The sequence below is a fragment of the Oryzias latipes genome, chromosome 24 (genome assembly GCF_053564925.1).
Source record: "Oryzias latipes strain Hd-rR chromosome 24, Olatipes_Hd-rR_3.1".
Lineage (NCBI taxonomy): Eukaryota > Metazoa > Chordata > Actinopteri > Beloniformes > Adrianichthyidae > Oryzias > Oryzias latipes.
The window spans coordinates 7,200,984-7,214,035 of NC_136260.1; the positions used below are offsets into that span (position 1 = coordinate 7,200,984).

The 13,052-nt window shown below is 41.4% G+C and overlaps 1 protein-coding gene across 16 annotated transcripts in view; it reads right to left on the minus strand.

The window, feature by feature from the left end:
- Window positions 1-13,052, minus strand: part of LOC101158250 (dystrobrevin beta) — a 47,610-nt gene that overhangs the window by 10,966 nt on the left and 23,592 nt on the right. For all 16 annotated transcript variants that reach the window (XM_078942591.1, XM_078942587.1, XM_023952944.2 and 13 more), the window contains 9 exons: window positions 12,308-12,462; window positions 12,007-12,106; window positions 11,215-11,381; window positions 8,319-8,443; window positions 4,867-4,938; window positions 1,729-1,806; window positions 1,303-1,390; window positions 1,118-1,197; window positions 290-403 (listed from right to left, as the gene is read on the minus strand). In XM_078942591.1, coding sequence (XP_078798717.1) covers window positions 290-403; window positions 1,118-1,197; window positions 1,303-1,390; window positions 1,729-1,806; window positions 4,867-4,938; window positions 8,319-8,443; window positions 11,215-11,381; window positions 12,007-12,106; window positions 12,308-12,462 — 979 coding nt within the window. The remainder of the gene's footprint in view (window positions 1-289; window positions 404-1,117; window positions 1,198-1,302; window positions 1,391-1,728; window positions 1,807-4,866; window positions 4,939-8,318; window positions 8,444-11,214; window positions 11,382-12,006; window positions 12,107-12,307; window positions 12,463-13,052) is intronic.

Genomic DNA, 13,052 nt, shown 5'->3' on the forward strand with positions numbered 1-13,052 from the left:
TGCCTGTTTGTGTTGCAACAGTGTCTAAACATTGTTGAGCACAGAAACCAGAAAAATCAAACATTAACGTCTTGTTTTCCTTTTTTTTTTTTTTTTACATCTTCCACCATCTGCCCTCGCCATCTGCCACGAGGAGCTCCCTCTGTGTGCTTCAAACCAACACAACAAACGTCCGTCCAACTCCAGTTGAACTGAACTTACGTTCTGAGGTTTGAAAACAGCACTGCATCTGCATGAAGCAGAGTGATATACGGCGGTTCTGGTGGTCCCCTCCTTCCGGACAGCTCACCTGAGCTGACGCAGCTCTGCCAGCAGGGTTGGGTTGGTGCTGCTCCTGCCCGGGCTCGGTTGGCACGCGGCGTCATGCTCTACACGCAGACGCTTGATCTCTGCCAGGATCTCCCTGGAAAATGAAAAACCAAGCTGGTCAGCACAGATCCAAACAGGAGAAGGGATTAAAGGGGCAGGGGTGTGTTTAGTTTAGCACAGCAGGAAGATGAAACCTGAGGTTTACAGTTTTAGGAGCCAATCCCTTCCTGAAATAACCACAATTAAGATTCTGCATAAAATGATCAGATTCTATTGAAGTAACCATGACAAGAAGCGTTTCAGATCTTTAATCTGTAAAAGACAGAAGGTTTGATGGGTCCTTCATTTTTTCTTTAACTTAATCTGTGAAAGGAAGTGAACTTCTTTCCTGATGACATACAGCTCTTTCTGTCTGTCTGTCTCTGGCTAGTTGTTTTTACACATTTCTGCCAGTCTTGATGACAAAAGAGCATCTTTAACTCAAACTCTAATAAACACATGTCCACGTTTTTCTGCTTGTTCACTTATTTCTAATTGTAAGAACTGAACAAAAATCACTGAACGTGGTCCATGCAAAATAAGTTGACTTAACTTCCTTTTTCTTACAGAGGCATTTTATTGCATCACATCCAGCTATTACGGCATGGATCAAAAAGCAGGAACCCTAAACTATACCAGGTTTCTTTATCTAAAAAAGTCACTTTTATTTGAGAATAAAAAGTTCAAACTTAAAAATAAATGTACAGGTGAAGTGACTAATAATGCAACAAATTCCTCCCTATTTATCATCAGGTGTAAACATTTGTACCTGTTTTTGCACTCCAGCTGAGCGATGAGCTCCCTCTTCTGTTTGTTTGCATCAAAGTTGATGCTCCTCGATGGAATCATCTGGAAAAAACAGAATTACTTTGTTAGTTCTGGTTCATTTAACAACAAAGAGTCGCTTCAAACGAGCCAGTTCAGCATCTGTGGAATAAATGAACCCGAGCTCACTCCTGTGCTGTCTGTCTCTGCCAGTCTGGAGGTGTAGCGAGCGATCAGTTTGTGTTCCTCATCTTGTCTGCTGGGACTGTCCACAGCTCTGAAACACAGCAGATCTACTGTTGACCCACAATGGCAGCAGAGGAGGTTTGAATTTTTCATTTCTGTGTTTTCTATAAAAGTTGGGTTTTAGTTAAAAATCAATTCCATGAAAACTTCACACTTTTAAAGTAAATGTCTGCTTCAATTTACAGAAGTTTTCTAGTCAATACATCCTGAAGAAAAAAAACACTGTTTTTATCCATTACATTACAAATCTATGAGTGAACCTGCTGTAAGGATCTTTTTTTTCCCCCCCAATGTTTCATCAGAAAAAACAAGCTGCATCACAGCAAACCCCCCCTCCCACCCCCACTACCCTTATGCATGTTCTCTCACCGTGGGCTGTTCTGCAGGCGGTTCACGTATGCGGCGATCAGAGCGTGCTCCTCGTTTATTCGCCGAGCTGCAGTCAAACTTAAAAAAAAAAGAAAAATCCACAAATCTCTTCGTCAACTTCTGCGCGCCGTGATTTCCAAAAAATATATTTGTTTAATGTTAAATCAATTTCACTTACAGATAAGATTTTTTTTCCGTCTGTTACGGCAAAACTAGGAGCTAAATTTGATTATTTTTGTTACATTTCAAAGTCCCAATAAGAAGGACAGTATTTATTTCAGAGTACTACACTTTTCATTCATTCATTCATTTCCATCTTTCTTGTGTCATTACTGACCGCTTATATAAAGAAATGCATCAATGATATAAATGACATACAATGACAATGACATCTACTGAGAATTTAAGGTTCAGAAAGTTTAAAACACCACATCTTTACTCTGCTGTATTTAGGGTAACAGATACAGATAATCACTATTTCAAACAGCCAGGAAGTGACTTTAGTAACTACAGTGCATTAAAAAAATAAAACTGTCAATGATTATCCAGTCATGACATACTTTTGCTTTTAAAATCAAATGTGGATCTAAAGATGAAGCCACAAAGCAACTCGTGTCTGTTAAACCACCTAGTACTCACATTCCTTCATTAATAATCCTCAAGCATATCTTAAAAGTTGTAATCAATAATTTTCGGAGATTTTTCAGGGAGCCACTGAAGGGAGTTCTAGCAAGAAAGACCTCCAGACTGTTGCAGCGGATCTGAAGGAACTCTCTGACTGAAGAAACTGCTGTTGACTTATGAAGTGGATGATCGAGGTTGTCTACAATAGTTTTGCATCCTCTAGTCCAGTGTTTTTCAACCTTTTCTGAGCCACGGCACACTTTAACCTTGTCAAAAATCCCGCGGCACACCAGCATCCAAAAAAAAGAAAAAAGGAGAAACTCATAGTCTGTATTGATCTACAGTCCCTCCACAATCTCACATGCATTTTTGTGATAATTGTGGCAGAAAAAGCTGGAAGCTGCAGCTGTTTATTCTAAAAGATGCAATAAAAGTTAAGTTAGAAGATTTAAAAACTGTTTGATTTGTGTCCGTTGTAGTTTCAAGACGTTTAACAAGAAAGACTCATTGTGCGCCGAGACGCTGTCACTTTAACCCAATGCATCATGGGAGATGTAGTGCAAACAGCCGCCGAATGCAGACAGACTAACGTCTCTGAGCTTCATTGTTTTGTTCACTTGTTCCACGGTCTGATACCGGATTGTGTGGAAAGCTACACCGCTAAAGACGAGCTTTAGCTGCTATTTTTGTTGGAACTGAGCCACTTTATGAGCAGAATCAGAACAAGGAAGTGAAGACTTTAACCACTTCTGATTGGTCAGACTGATGACGTATAATTAAGCCTCCAAGAATGATTGGTGGAGACAGGTAAAGGGGCAGAACTTTTCCAAAAACGTCTGAAGCTGCGGCTAAATCGCGGTACCGTCATTCTTATCAAAATGTCTGTAGAATCAAATAAACACAAAGAAAAAAGTATTTTATGATCTTTCATAGTCCTAACTAACACAGAGCTGAAATCCTGGAGATGGGAAATCTTTTTAGATCGGTTAATGAGGGTAATTTCCCACGGCACACCTGACCATCTCCCACGGCACATTAGTGTGCCGCGGCACACTGGTTGAAAAACACTGCTCTAGTCAGCTCCAGAAGCTCCACAGCAGATCCAACGGCCCAGAAGAGTATAAGATCAGAATCCAGAAGGCAAATCCAGAAGGTCAAGAACTGAATCCACAACAGAGCTTCAAAATTGTTATAATAAAAACCCCCATCCATCTGGATCAACTCTTCCAACCAAGTCACACGCTGCCATGCTGCCCTCTTTACAAGAGGATATGATTCATCATTCAAAAGGACTTTAAGCTCCTCCACCTGTTTACATTTGGCATAAGTTGATAGATTTTACACTATTTTATGTCTTTTAGCCACATTTTTTGTTAATTTGATAAACAAGTCACAGGCACCCTTATGGTTCAACCCCCGTACGGGTGCTGTAGGGCTTAGGTTGTCCAGGCCTGCAGAGGGTTGTAGAGGGGAGCATCTTCAGAGGCGTGCAGGCGTGTCTTGGAAGTTCCCTTGAGGCTTGTGGGTCAACCTCATGAAAATGGAACGTTCCATTGTTGTGTGTGCAGTAAGTGCATCATGAAGTATTTTGTAAGAATAACGTAATCTACACACATTTATGACATACGGTGATGCTGTTGCACAGCACTCCAGTTGCTAGTAAGGTGTCGCACTGGCTCCTCACGGACCACACACAAATGCTGCATATACGGGGTGAGCAAGTGATACGTAAGTGGTCGTAATATCCCTTTCGGATGATCACAAAAACTATACTCTAAATGACTGATTTCCTCATTTCTAACTGCCAGCCTCTTTGCAAGGAGCGTGCACTTATCACCTCAGTAGCACTAACGGGCTTCCTGTGCAGTGTGCAGGATCCAGGGGGGTCAAAAAATGAAAAATCTGCATGACACACCTGCGTCTCAGTACTTCACCCTTATTTATCCTCATGTGTTGCTTAAATGTTCACCACAACCTCATACGTGCGGCATGCCGGGTTCACTAGCTTGTGTACGATCTTAAAATTCATGCAGGCCACAGATTTGCCTATATCCACCCCTAGGCGCATTTGTGACTAAGGCAGGGTAAAATGTCATTGAGATAGATAAACTTGTTTTAAATAAACATTTCTTAAATATCTGCATTTGTTTGGGGGCTTGTCCAGGATAAACCCTGTCCTATTCCTGTGACAGCTGGGACAGTGACAGTGATCTCTGCTAAAGGAAACAGCAAGATGGATAGATGAACAGACATTCTGAAAAAGTACTTGCAGTAACCAAATCAATCTTCCCATTGTTTTTTTGTTTGTTTGAAGAGATAATTTAGTTTACTGCATTCTCAGTGATGTGTCAGTGCGTTTGATATTCGTTGTAATGAGTGAATGTGAGGAGAAATGGGACAAATACGCTTTGTACAATTTACAGCTTTTTCAGTTTGACTCATTTCACTGGTTAAATCCTTAAAACTCCACCTGCTGTTTGAAAGCATACACTCTACTGGTGTTAGGTGCTTTACCTCTTGGATGATTCGGGTGCCGACGATGACAGCAACATGGCCTCGCCGTCAGTACCAATGGGTCTGCAGGGGCTGCACGCACAAACACACAAAACGGTAGAAACTCATTCAGAGGCCGCGCTCCAGCTTTCATTTCAAAGAACAAGATCTGCCCGTCAGAAACACATTCCTCCGCTCACAGCGTCACGTGCTCCTGAGCACATTCACGCAACGGTGAGTCTTAACGGTCTGAGCAAACACAGACAGGCCAAAGATCAGCAGAGGGGCAAGAAGAAAGGAGGAGAGTTTACAAAAAAAAACAGGGTTAAACAGAAACAAAAATGAAACCGTATTTTTAAATAATAAGAGAAATAAAATCCCCTATAGATCCACTGAGAGCTCACTCACATGTGCTGGCCTGAAAACTGCCTGCAGCTCTGCAATGACCCAGCCTGCTACAGTCTGAACGATCAAACATCACACACCCACTGCAAGGGGCGGAGCCACAGGCTTTACTCAATAGGTAGGACTCATGTTAACCAAACTACCAAGAACACATAACCACTGATAACACATCAAGTTTGCAGCTTCACAGATGACACAGGGGAAATACTTTCCTGTTAAAAATTAACACTGCAGCCGTTCTGTGAAGTTTTATTTTATGTTTTATTCACTTACTCTACTTAGAAGTAGAAAATGCAACATATCGTCATTCAGATATTGAAATACATATCTTTAAACACACAGAATGTAAAATAAAGGATATTTAAATATAAAACCTAAGTTTAAAAACAGCAAGGCAAGCATTTCTGCGTCTCTATCGTTACGTGAAGCAAAACTGTATTAACCCCTTTGACATAGGAAATGTTGCCGGTGACACCTGAATACCACATGCTCTTTGACCTACTGTCAGTCTTCGACTGTTTACACAGTCAAAGTGAATCAGCTGACTCTGACACAAAGATATGCAGCACATTACTAACATAAAGTGTTGCATAACGGCGCAAAGCCGCCTTTTTCTGCGACAGAATCAGCTGATTTACACCGATTGTGTAAACATTTCACTCCAGGAAAGTGTTTATATCAGAGCAAGGCTGTTTTTCTCTGCACACTTAATCCACTGGAATTGTTTTAATGGCATAAATGGTTAAAGATTCACTCTAGTCCAAAGTATGTAAACACTGGAGGTTAAGCTCTTGTGTTAAAGGGTTAAACTGAAGCATTTCAAGATGATTGACCTGATTAAAAATATGAACACATTCACGGTGACACTCAACAATTTTAAGGTCACAAACTCAAAGACTGAACCTTCAGAATTTCGAATTGAAGCTCATTTATAACCAAAAGTAACCAAGGTCAGAGCCATTTATCAACTAAACTAGGCAAACTTGGCAAAGACAAAGTCTTCGAGAAAACTAATTCCACTGTAGGATTACATTTATGACAGCAGAGAAGGACATGTTTGACTTTAGAACTGTGCACAATTGGTTGACAGGTGAGTGTTAAATCCTCAGCTTTAGAACGTCGTTAGTTGTCTTTTAAGAATTGTCACACGTTTTGGACTTCATAGCCAGAAACAACTGCAACAACCACAGAGTTGGAAAAGCAGATTTGGATTGTTTCAACACAAAACTAATAATTTATCCACTTTATCAGTTTTATGTACCGTCAACAGGAGAACCACATGGTTCCATGTTGGGCCTTCTTTTTTTTGTTTTTTTTTGTTTCGCTGGATTCCTGCAGGAATGTTCTGCTGATGGGATGCATGGTGGCAGAATAGGTTGCGCTCTTGCTCACAGTGAGAAGGACCTGGTTTGAATCCTGACTGGGACCTCTCTGTGTGGAGTCTGCATTTTCTTCCTATGCGTCCATGGGATTTCTCTGGATGCTGCAGCTTCTTCCCACAGGCCAAAATCCTCCTTAATAGATTGATTGGTTCATTTAAGTGTCCCTATGTGTGAGTGTGCATAGGTGTGATTGTGTGTCCTGCAACAGACTAGCAACCTGTCCAGGGTGTACCCTGCCTTCGCCCAACAGTACCGAGAAGAGGTTCTGGCAACCTTGTGACCCCAAAAAGGGATATACCGGGTTAAGAAAATGAATGGATAGATATTCTGCTGATGATAGTTTGCTCTGCCAGCCATTTCTTCCAAAGAAATCTGAACTCTAAAGGCCCGTTCACACCGGGACGAATTTCGCCGGCGATTTTCGCCGACGTTTAACGCCGCGTAACTAACCAAAGGGCACCAATGAGAGTGTGCACACCGACGCGAAAAAACGCCACGCGTCAAAAAAAAAGGCCTCGGGTTTGTTTGTTTTTTTTCGACGCGTTGCGTCGAAATCTATTCGACCGATGAGAATGGCGCTTTTGCACACGTGTCTGGAGCTTCTGAAGTTACAGTAAAACACAACTTGGGGGCGCTCAAACACAAAACTGCCTTGCTGAGCACACATACCAGCGAAGAAGATAGACGCCAAGTAGCGTTTACACTGCCGCGAAGAAATAATGACGGACATTCTAAAATATCCCCGAACCAAGCACCAGTTGGAGCTACTGGTGCTTGAAATATTCATTTTTTCTTTGTATTATTCTGACAAGCGCGTAAATATTTGCTCTCTTCTTCTGAGGGAAAAGCGACTTTAAGAAGCGTAAAGTTGCGCAGCGCCACCTTGTGTACAGAAGTATTTCTGTTTACATTAAGCGGCATCTAATGTCAGGGAATGAAATTGCATGTTCGCTCGGCTCATCGTCAGCGAAAATCGCCTGGGTGTGAACACAAAAAACGTGGCGAAAAACGCTGGCGAATAACGCCTGGCGAATATTCGTCCCGGTGTGTACGGGCCTTAATGCTTCCTTCTAATGCTGCGAATCGGGCGACTGTTTTCAGGTCAGTTTTTGGGCTCCACGCACAAAACGTGTGGCAATCGAGCTTACGTCAAAAGTTAAACCAGCTGAACTTTAACCAACCAACCAGGTACTCAGATTTGGTAGTGAAGTATGGGTAGTCTCCTTTTCTAAATACAGAGGTGCCAACCATTTGAAAATTGATCATGGAGGAGAAATTAATAATCGCGGTTTGTGCCCGACCAGAATTATACGACAGCAAGTCTTTCATGGATCAGATTATAGCTGTGATTGGAACCTTTGGAGCAAGATTCACGAAATTTTCACCGCTTTTAAATCTTACAGCAAGCCTCCTCCATCTGCAGGCACCAGTATCAGGTAGCGACAGAACAGTGCAAACACCATATGCTAAGTGCACCACACATGCTCGGTGTGTACGTGGTGTTAGGTATTGTCTGCTTCTGCTACATGTCTGCATAAATGATAGAACCTTAACTAAACCCAGACTGAACTTTTGGTTAAATCAGCCAACCACGACTCCATAAGTCTGTCTCTTAACTTTGTAAAATCTTTGCTCGATTTTGGTTCCCTCTAATACATTTTCTACAAAGACAGTGAAAAAGCGTACACAATATTAGCCAGGTTAAGGGTCCGCTCTGGTTCCTCAGGGTAAATGGGGTGTGGGGGTTCCCTTGAGGAGACACAGCCCAGAGTCCTGCTTAGAGCTCGCCCAAGCTTCTTTGCTGGAGACTTCTGTAAAGACACAAACAAAGGAATGTTCTTAAGTTTTGATGTAGCAGGAGATTTGCACTAAAGAAATTCCAGTCTTTCCAGGAAAAAACTGGAAATCCTGAATCATTTAAGCAAGAATAGGTTCAGCAAGGGAAGTCCAGGCTTCAGATGCATTAGCAGTAACTTTATATTAAGGCGCCTTCAAAATTATTATGCAAATGATTGTTGCATACGATTCTTCTAAATCCTAAATGCAGCATTTTCACGTCACTAATCATTAGAGTATAAATGAAATGTTATTGATCAAACCTCCTAAAGATTATTGAATTTACTGAAATCCAAATCTATTCCAATCAAATCATCTCCATAGGTCAAGTTCCATCTGAACATAGAACCACTCATTTTGTAGCAGCTTCACAATTCTTGCATCCATTGAACTTGTCGGTCTTTGGAGAGCTTCTGCTTGAATTTCTTTGCAGGATGTCAGAATAGTCTCCCAGAACTGCTGTTTGGATGTGAACTGCCCCCCACCCTCAGAGATATTTTGCTTGAGGATTGTCCAGAGGTTTTCAACAGGGTTGAGGTCAGGGGAGGGTGGGGGCCACACCATCAATTTATGTCCTTTTCTGCTCATAGCAGCCAATGATGTAGAGGTATTACTTCCAGCATGAGATGGTGCATTGGTTTTGTTACGGAAAGCATGGTTCTTCTTTTTGCACCGGACAGTGGTCCGTCAGAAACTCCACCTACTTTTCAGAGGTCATTTTAACAACTTCAGGGACCCTAAAGGGGCCGACCAGCTCTCTCCCGGCTCGAGACACGATTCCTTCCCCTCTTTGCTGACATGGCAGCCATGTTCGGGACATGGTGGCCATCCAACAACCACCCACCATCTGGACCATCCAGGGTTACACGGCACTCATCAGTGAACAAGACTGTTTGAAAATGAGTCTCCATGTATGTTTGGGTCCACTGCAGCCGTTTTTGCTGGGGGGTATTCCAGGAAGCAGGTTATGCTAGCTCCGACGGTAAGTTTGAGGCTAAGGAAGTTGATAACCTCAGTTTTCGGTTCCAGAAATTGAGGTATGTTTCAGGGTAGGTCAAGTTGCCATAGCAACTCATGCTCTGAACATAACCTGGTCGGGAGCAGGTTTAGTTGAAAGTTAGTTTGTTTTCAGAGAGGTAAAGCAGCATGGTGTGTCCATTTGAAGATGATTTAGTGGATGAAGAAGCTCAGATAATACTTTTTCCACCATGAGAGCGTGATAAGACCACATATGGATGTTGGAAAATTCAATTTTTTCACTTTGATCTAACTTAGTTATTTGCTTCAGTTAAGATAAATTATTTGTTTGTTACGTCAGTTTAAAATAACACGTATTTATCAGACAGTTATTTTACTTTCATTCAAATTAATTAAATTAAGTAGGTGTAACTTTGGTGCTGCTGTTAGATCGGCACCGCAAGGGTTTGTGGGATACCATTTCCTTTGCCTGTCTGGACGGATTTTGGTTTAAGTGTGGCTTTTTGACCAAATTTTTTTAGTTGTTTAGCTGTTTTACTGTGTTTTGCCATGTTTTGCTGAGTTATCTTGTCCTACTGTGCTTATGTCTCTGCACCATGAGTAAGAATGAAGGAGAGGATGATGAGTTTATATCACCCCTACTGTTCTACAGGGGAATGACAAAGACAGACAATTCTTTAATGAAATTGAGCGCAACGTGCATTTTTTCCCCCGTCCTTTTTATTGTTATAAAAATGAGTATATCTGACGGCTCATACTTAGACATATGAGAGATCAAGAAATATAATTCATTAAGATGGAAAAAATATTAATTGAATTGGAGTAATATGACATTTAGTTGGATAAATACATAAATTTGAGTTGTATAAACAATTACTGAGTTTTACAGACGTAAGAAATTAGGTTGATTAAATTTAACTCAATTATTTGTTACCAATAGAAGTAATTCATTTAAGGTGGCAAAATTGGATAAGTTATATATATATGCGTCACAAAGAAAATGGAAATGAGGTCAGAAACTTGTGCGTTTACTTTGTCTGTTCTTCTACTACAAGCAGAAACTCTTTCTTCTGATGATGCAGCCGTATTACTTTTTTGATGGACGTATAATCTTCATACGCCGTCATTAAAATCTCAGACTCCGTCTCACTAAAGTATTGCGCTCTCTTTGGTTCTCCACGCGTTTCCATGGTGACTCCGGAAATCGGCGATCTATTGAGAATGTCTTTATGTACCTTCCGTGCACGAGCATTAACCCAGGGTTACCAAGTCGAGCGCAATTACGCCAACTCATACCCGGTCTTTTGGAACCGACATACCCAGAGTAAGCAAGTTCAGGCGGATTTCAGCCAGAGTTCAGGCTTAAAGTCAGGCTAGTTTAAACATGCTTCCTGGAATACCCCCCTGGTGAGTGCTGTTCAAACGTAAATGTAAATTTTGTTAATTTAATTTATTTGTATTTTTTTCTGAGCTATTTTTATTAATTTGTCCAATACTTGACCATATGTCTTGCATTGTCATATACAGACTAAAAATGGCAATTTTTTACATTTTTGGATTTGAAATAATACATTTAAAAATGAAATCGTCTACTAGCATAAAGTTGTTAAAGCTCAATTTTTTGTTGTTTGTTGTTGTTGACCATTTTGTTGTGCATGACCAGTTACAAATGTCAGCTTTGACCCAAAAAAACAATACACCAGAAGCTCTGGACATGTGCAGGGAGTTCCCCCTGGTGTCTCGTATGTGGAACCGCACACTTACTCACCCAGGATGAGTGCTCCTTCATCTGGTGCTGGCTGCTGTGAGAGCCGCTGGCTTTGCCACGCCAGAAGCAGTTCTGGCAGAGCTGGTAACCACGGCAGCGGAGGCAGCGATAGCGAAAGCCCGTCATACCGTTGTCATGGCAATAGGAGCAACTTACAGGATGGTAGACTGAGAAATGGAAGACAAAAATAGCCTCACGGTAAACATTACCAAAGCTTTTTATATACTAATAAGGCTCATGGTCATAGAAATAAGGAGTTTAGGTTCTTTTTCCTTCTTGTTTATGTTGAAATTTAGATTTAACCCCAAAAAAAACCAGACCCATTTTTCCTGAAAAATGAAATAATGTAGAATACACCACAAACTAAGTGGACCACTGAACACATTTCTGATAAATTTCTGTTGCTCTGATGTCACCATGGGTTTATTTATGCTAACTAGGCTTAATTATTTAAGTCTTTAGTGTTTGAGGTAAGCACAAAAATTATACTTTACAAGAAATGATCTGCCATCTCTTATTTAGCAAATTAAATTTTTTAACCATCTGGAAACATTTATTTCCTTTTATGCCTTCCATTTCTTAAAGTTGAGTTTGATTCTTTTATTTTAAATATCCTTTTGACTAGATGAACAAAAAAGCTTAACACTTACATTCTTTATGTGCATGTGTGCACACGTGTGCATGTGTGTACATGTGCCATTTGCTCTTGTGTGTCTGTATGTATGCACACACACACACACAGGCACACACAATCCAGTACTTATGTGTGTATATTTGTGTATGTGTGTGTACCATGTTCCACGTTGGCCAGACGGTGCATCAGAGGCCACCAGATGAGACACTGGGGAGGTTCGACTACGATGTCCAAGAACAAGTTCAGCATCACTCTTTTCTGTTCAGCAGAAACATTTGAAACAGAAACTGAACAAAAAGCAAAAAGCAACCTCTAAGCTACAATTCATTGTAGACCCTTTTCTTCTGAGCTGGTTTCAGTTCTGCCTTTCTAAGCACCAGAGTGGAACCAGCTTAGTGCTGGATCTCTCAATATATTTGCAGATTACGCACAAACAACCGAGTGTCTGGGTGTGCACACCTGTTGTGGGAAACAGGAGCGCGCCGCTGTGTTTGTGTAGCCGAAGGCCGGTCCTTCAAGCACAGCAGTGGGCAGCTTGAGAACCTCCCGCAGAAAACTGTCAAACTTGGACAGGACCAACGCACCGTGGGAGTCAGACACCTGAGAAAACACATCTACACGCACCACAACATGACAGGGAGAAGCCTCCAGTTAGGGAAAATAAAGCGGACAGCATCTAAAGCCTTAGTCACAACTGCCCTTACGGGTGGATACAGATTGTCTAGAGGGAAAAATGAGCAAACCTAAATAGGACGCATAGGTGGCCGACAGAAATGTCGTAGTCTACTACGACAGGCTGTAGAGAACACTTTTTCGTCTTTTTTCAGTTTTTCAACCTGCTCACTGCGCAAGGAGCCTGTTAGTGCTGTTAACATGATAAGTGTTCACTCCATGTGCAGTTTGATCGTTCCAAATGAGAAGATTAGACAGTCAGAGTGTAGTTTATGAGGTAATTCTACAGGCGCTTGTATATCACATTGCGCGGTCAGTAAGGGGCCAGATTTCACACCTTACTAATAACTACAGCCCGTTGTAAGGACACCCTGCTGCATCATCACCCACACGTCATAAGTGCATGTAACTTAATTTAGCTTTACAAATACTTCCCTGCACTCCTTGCATGTGGCTCGACAGAAATGAGGCAGTTTAATAATCAAAGTCTAGTGTGTCTGTGCGTCCTACAGGCACTTGCATATCACTTGCA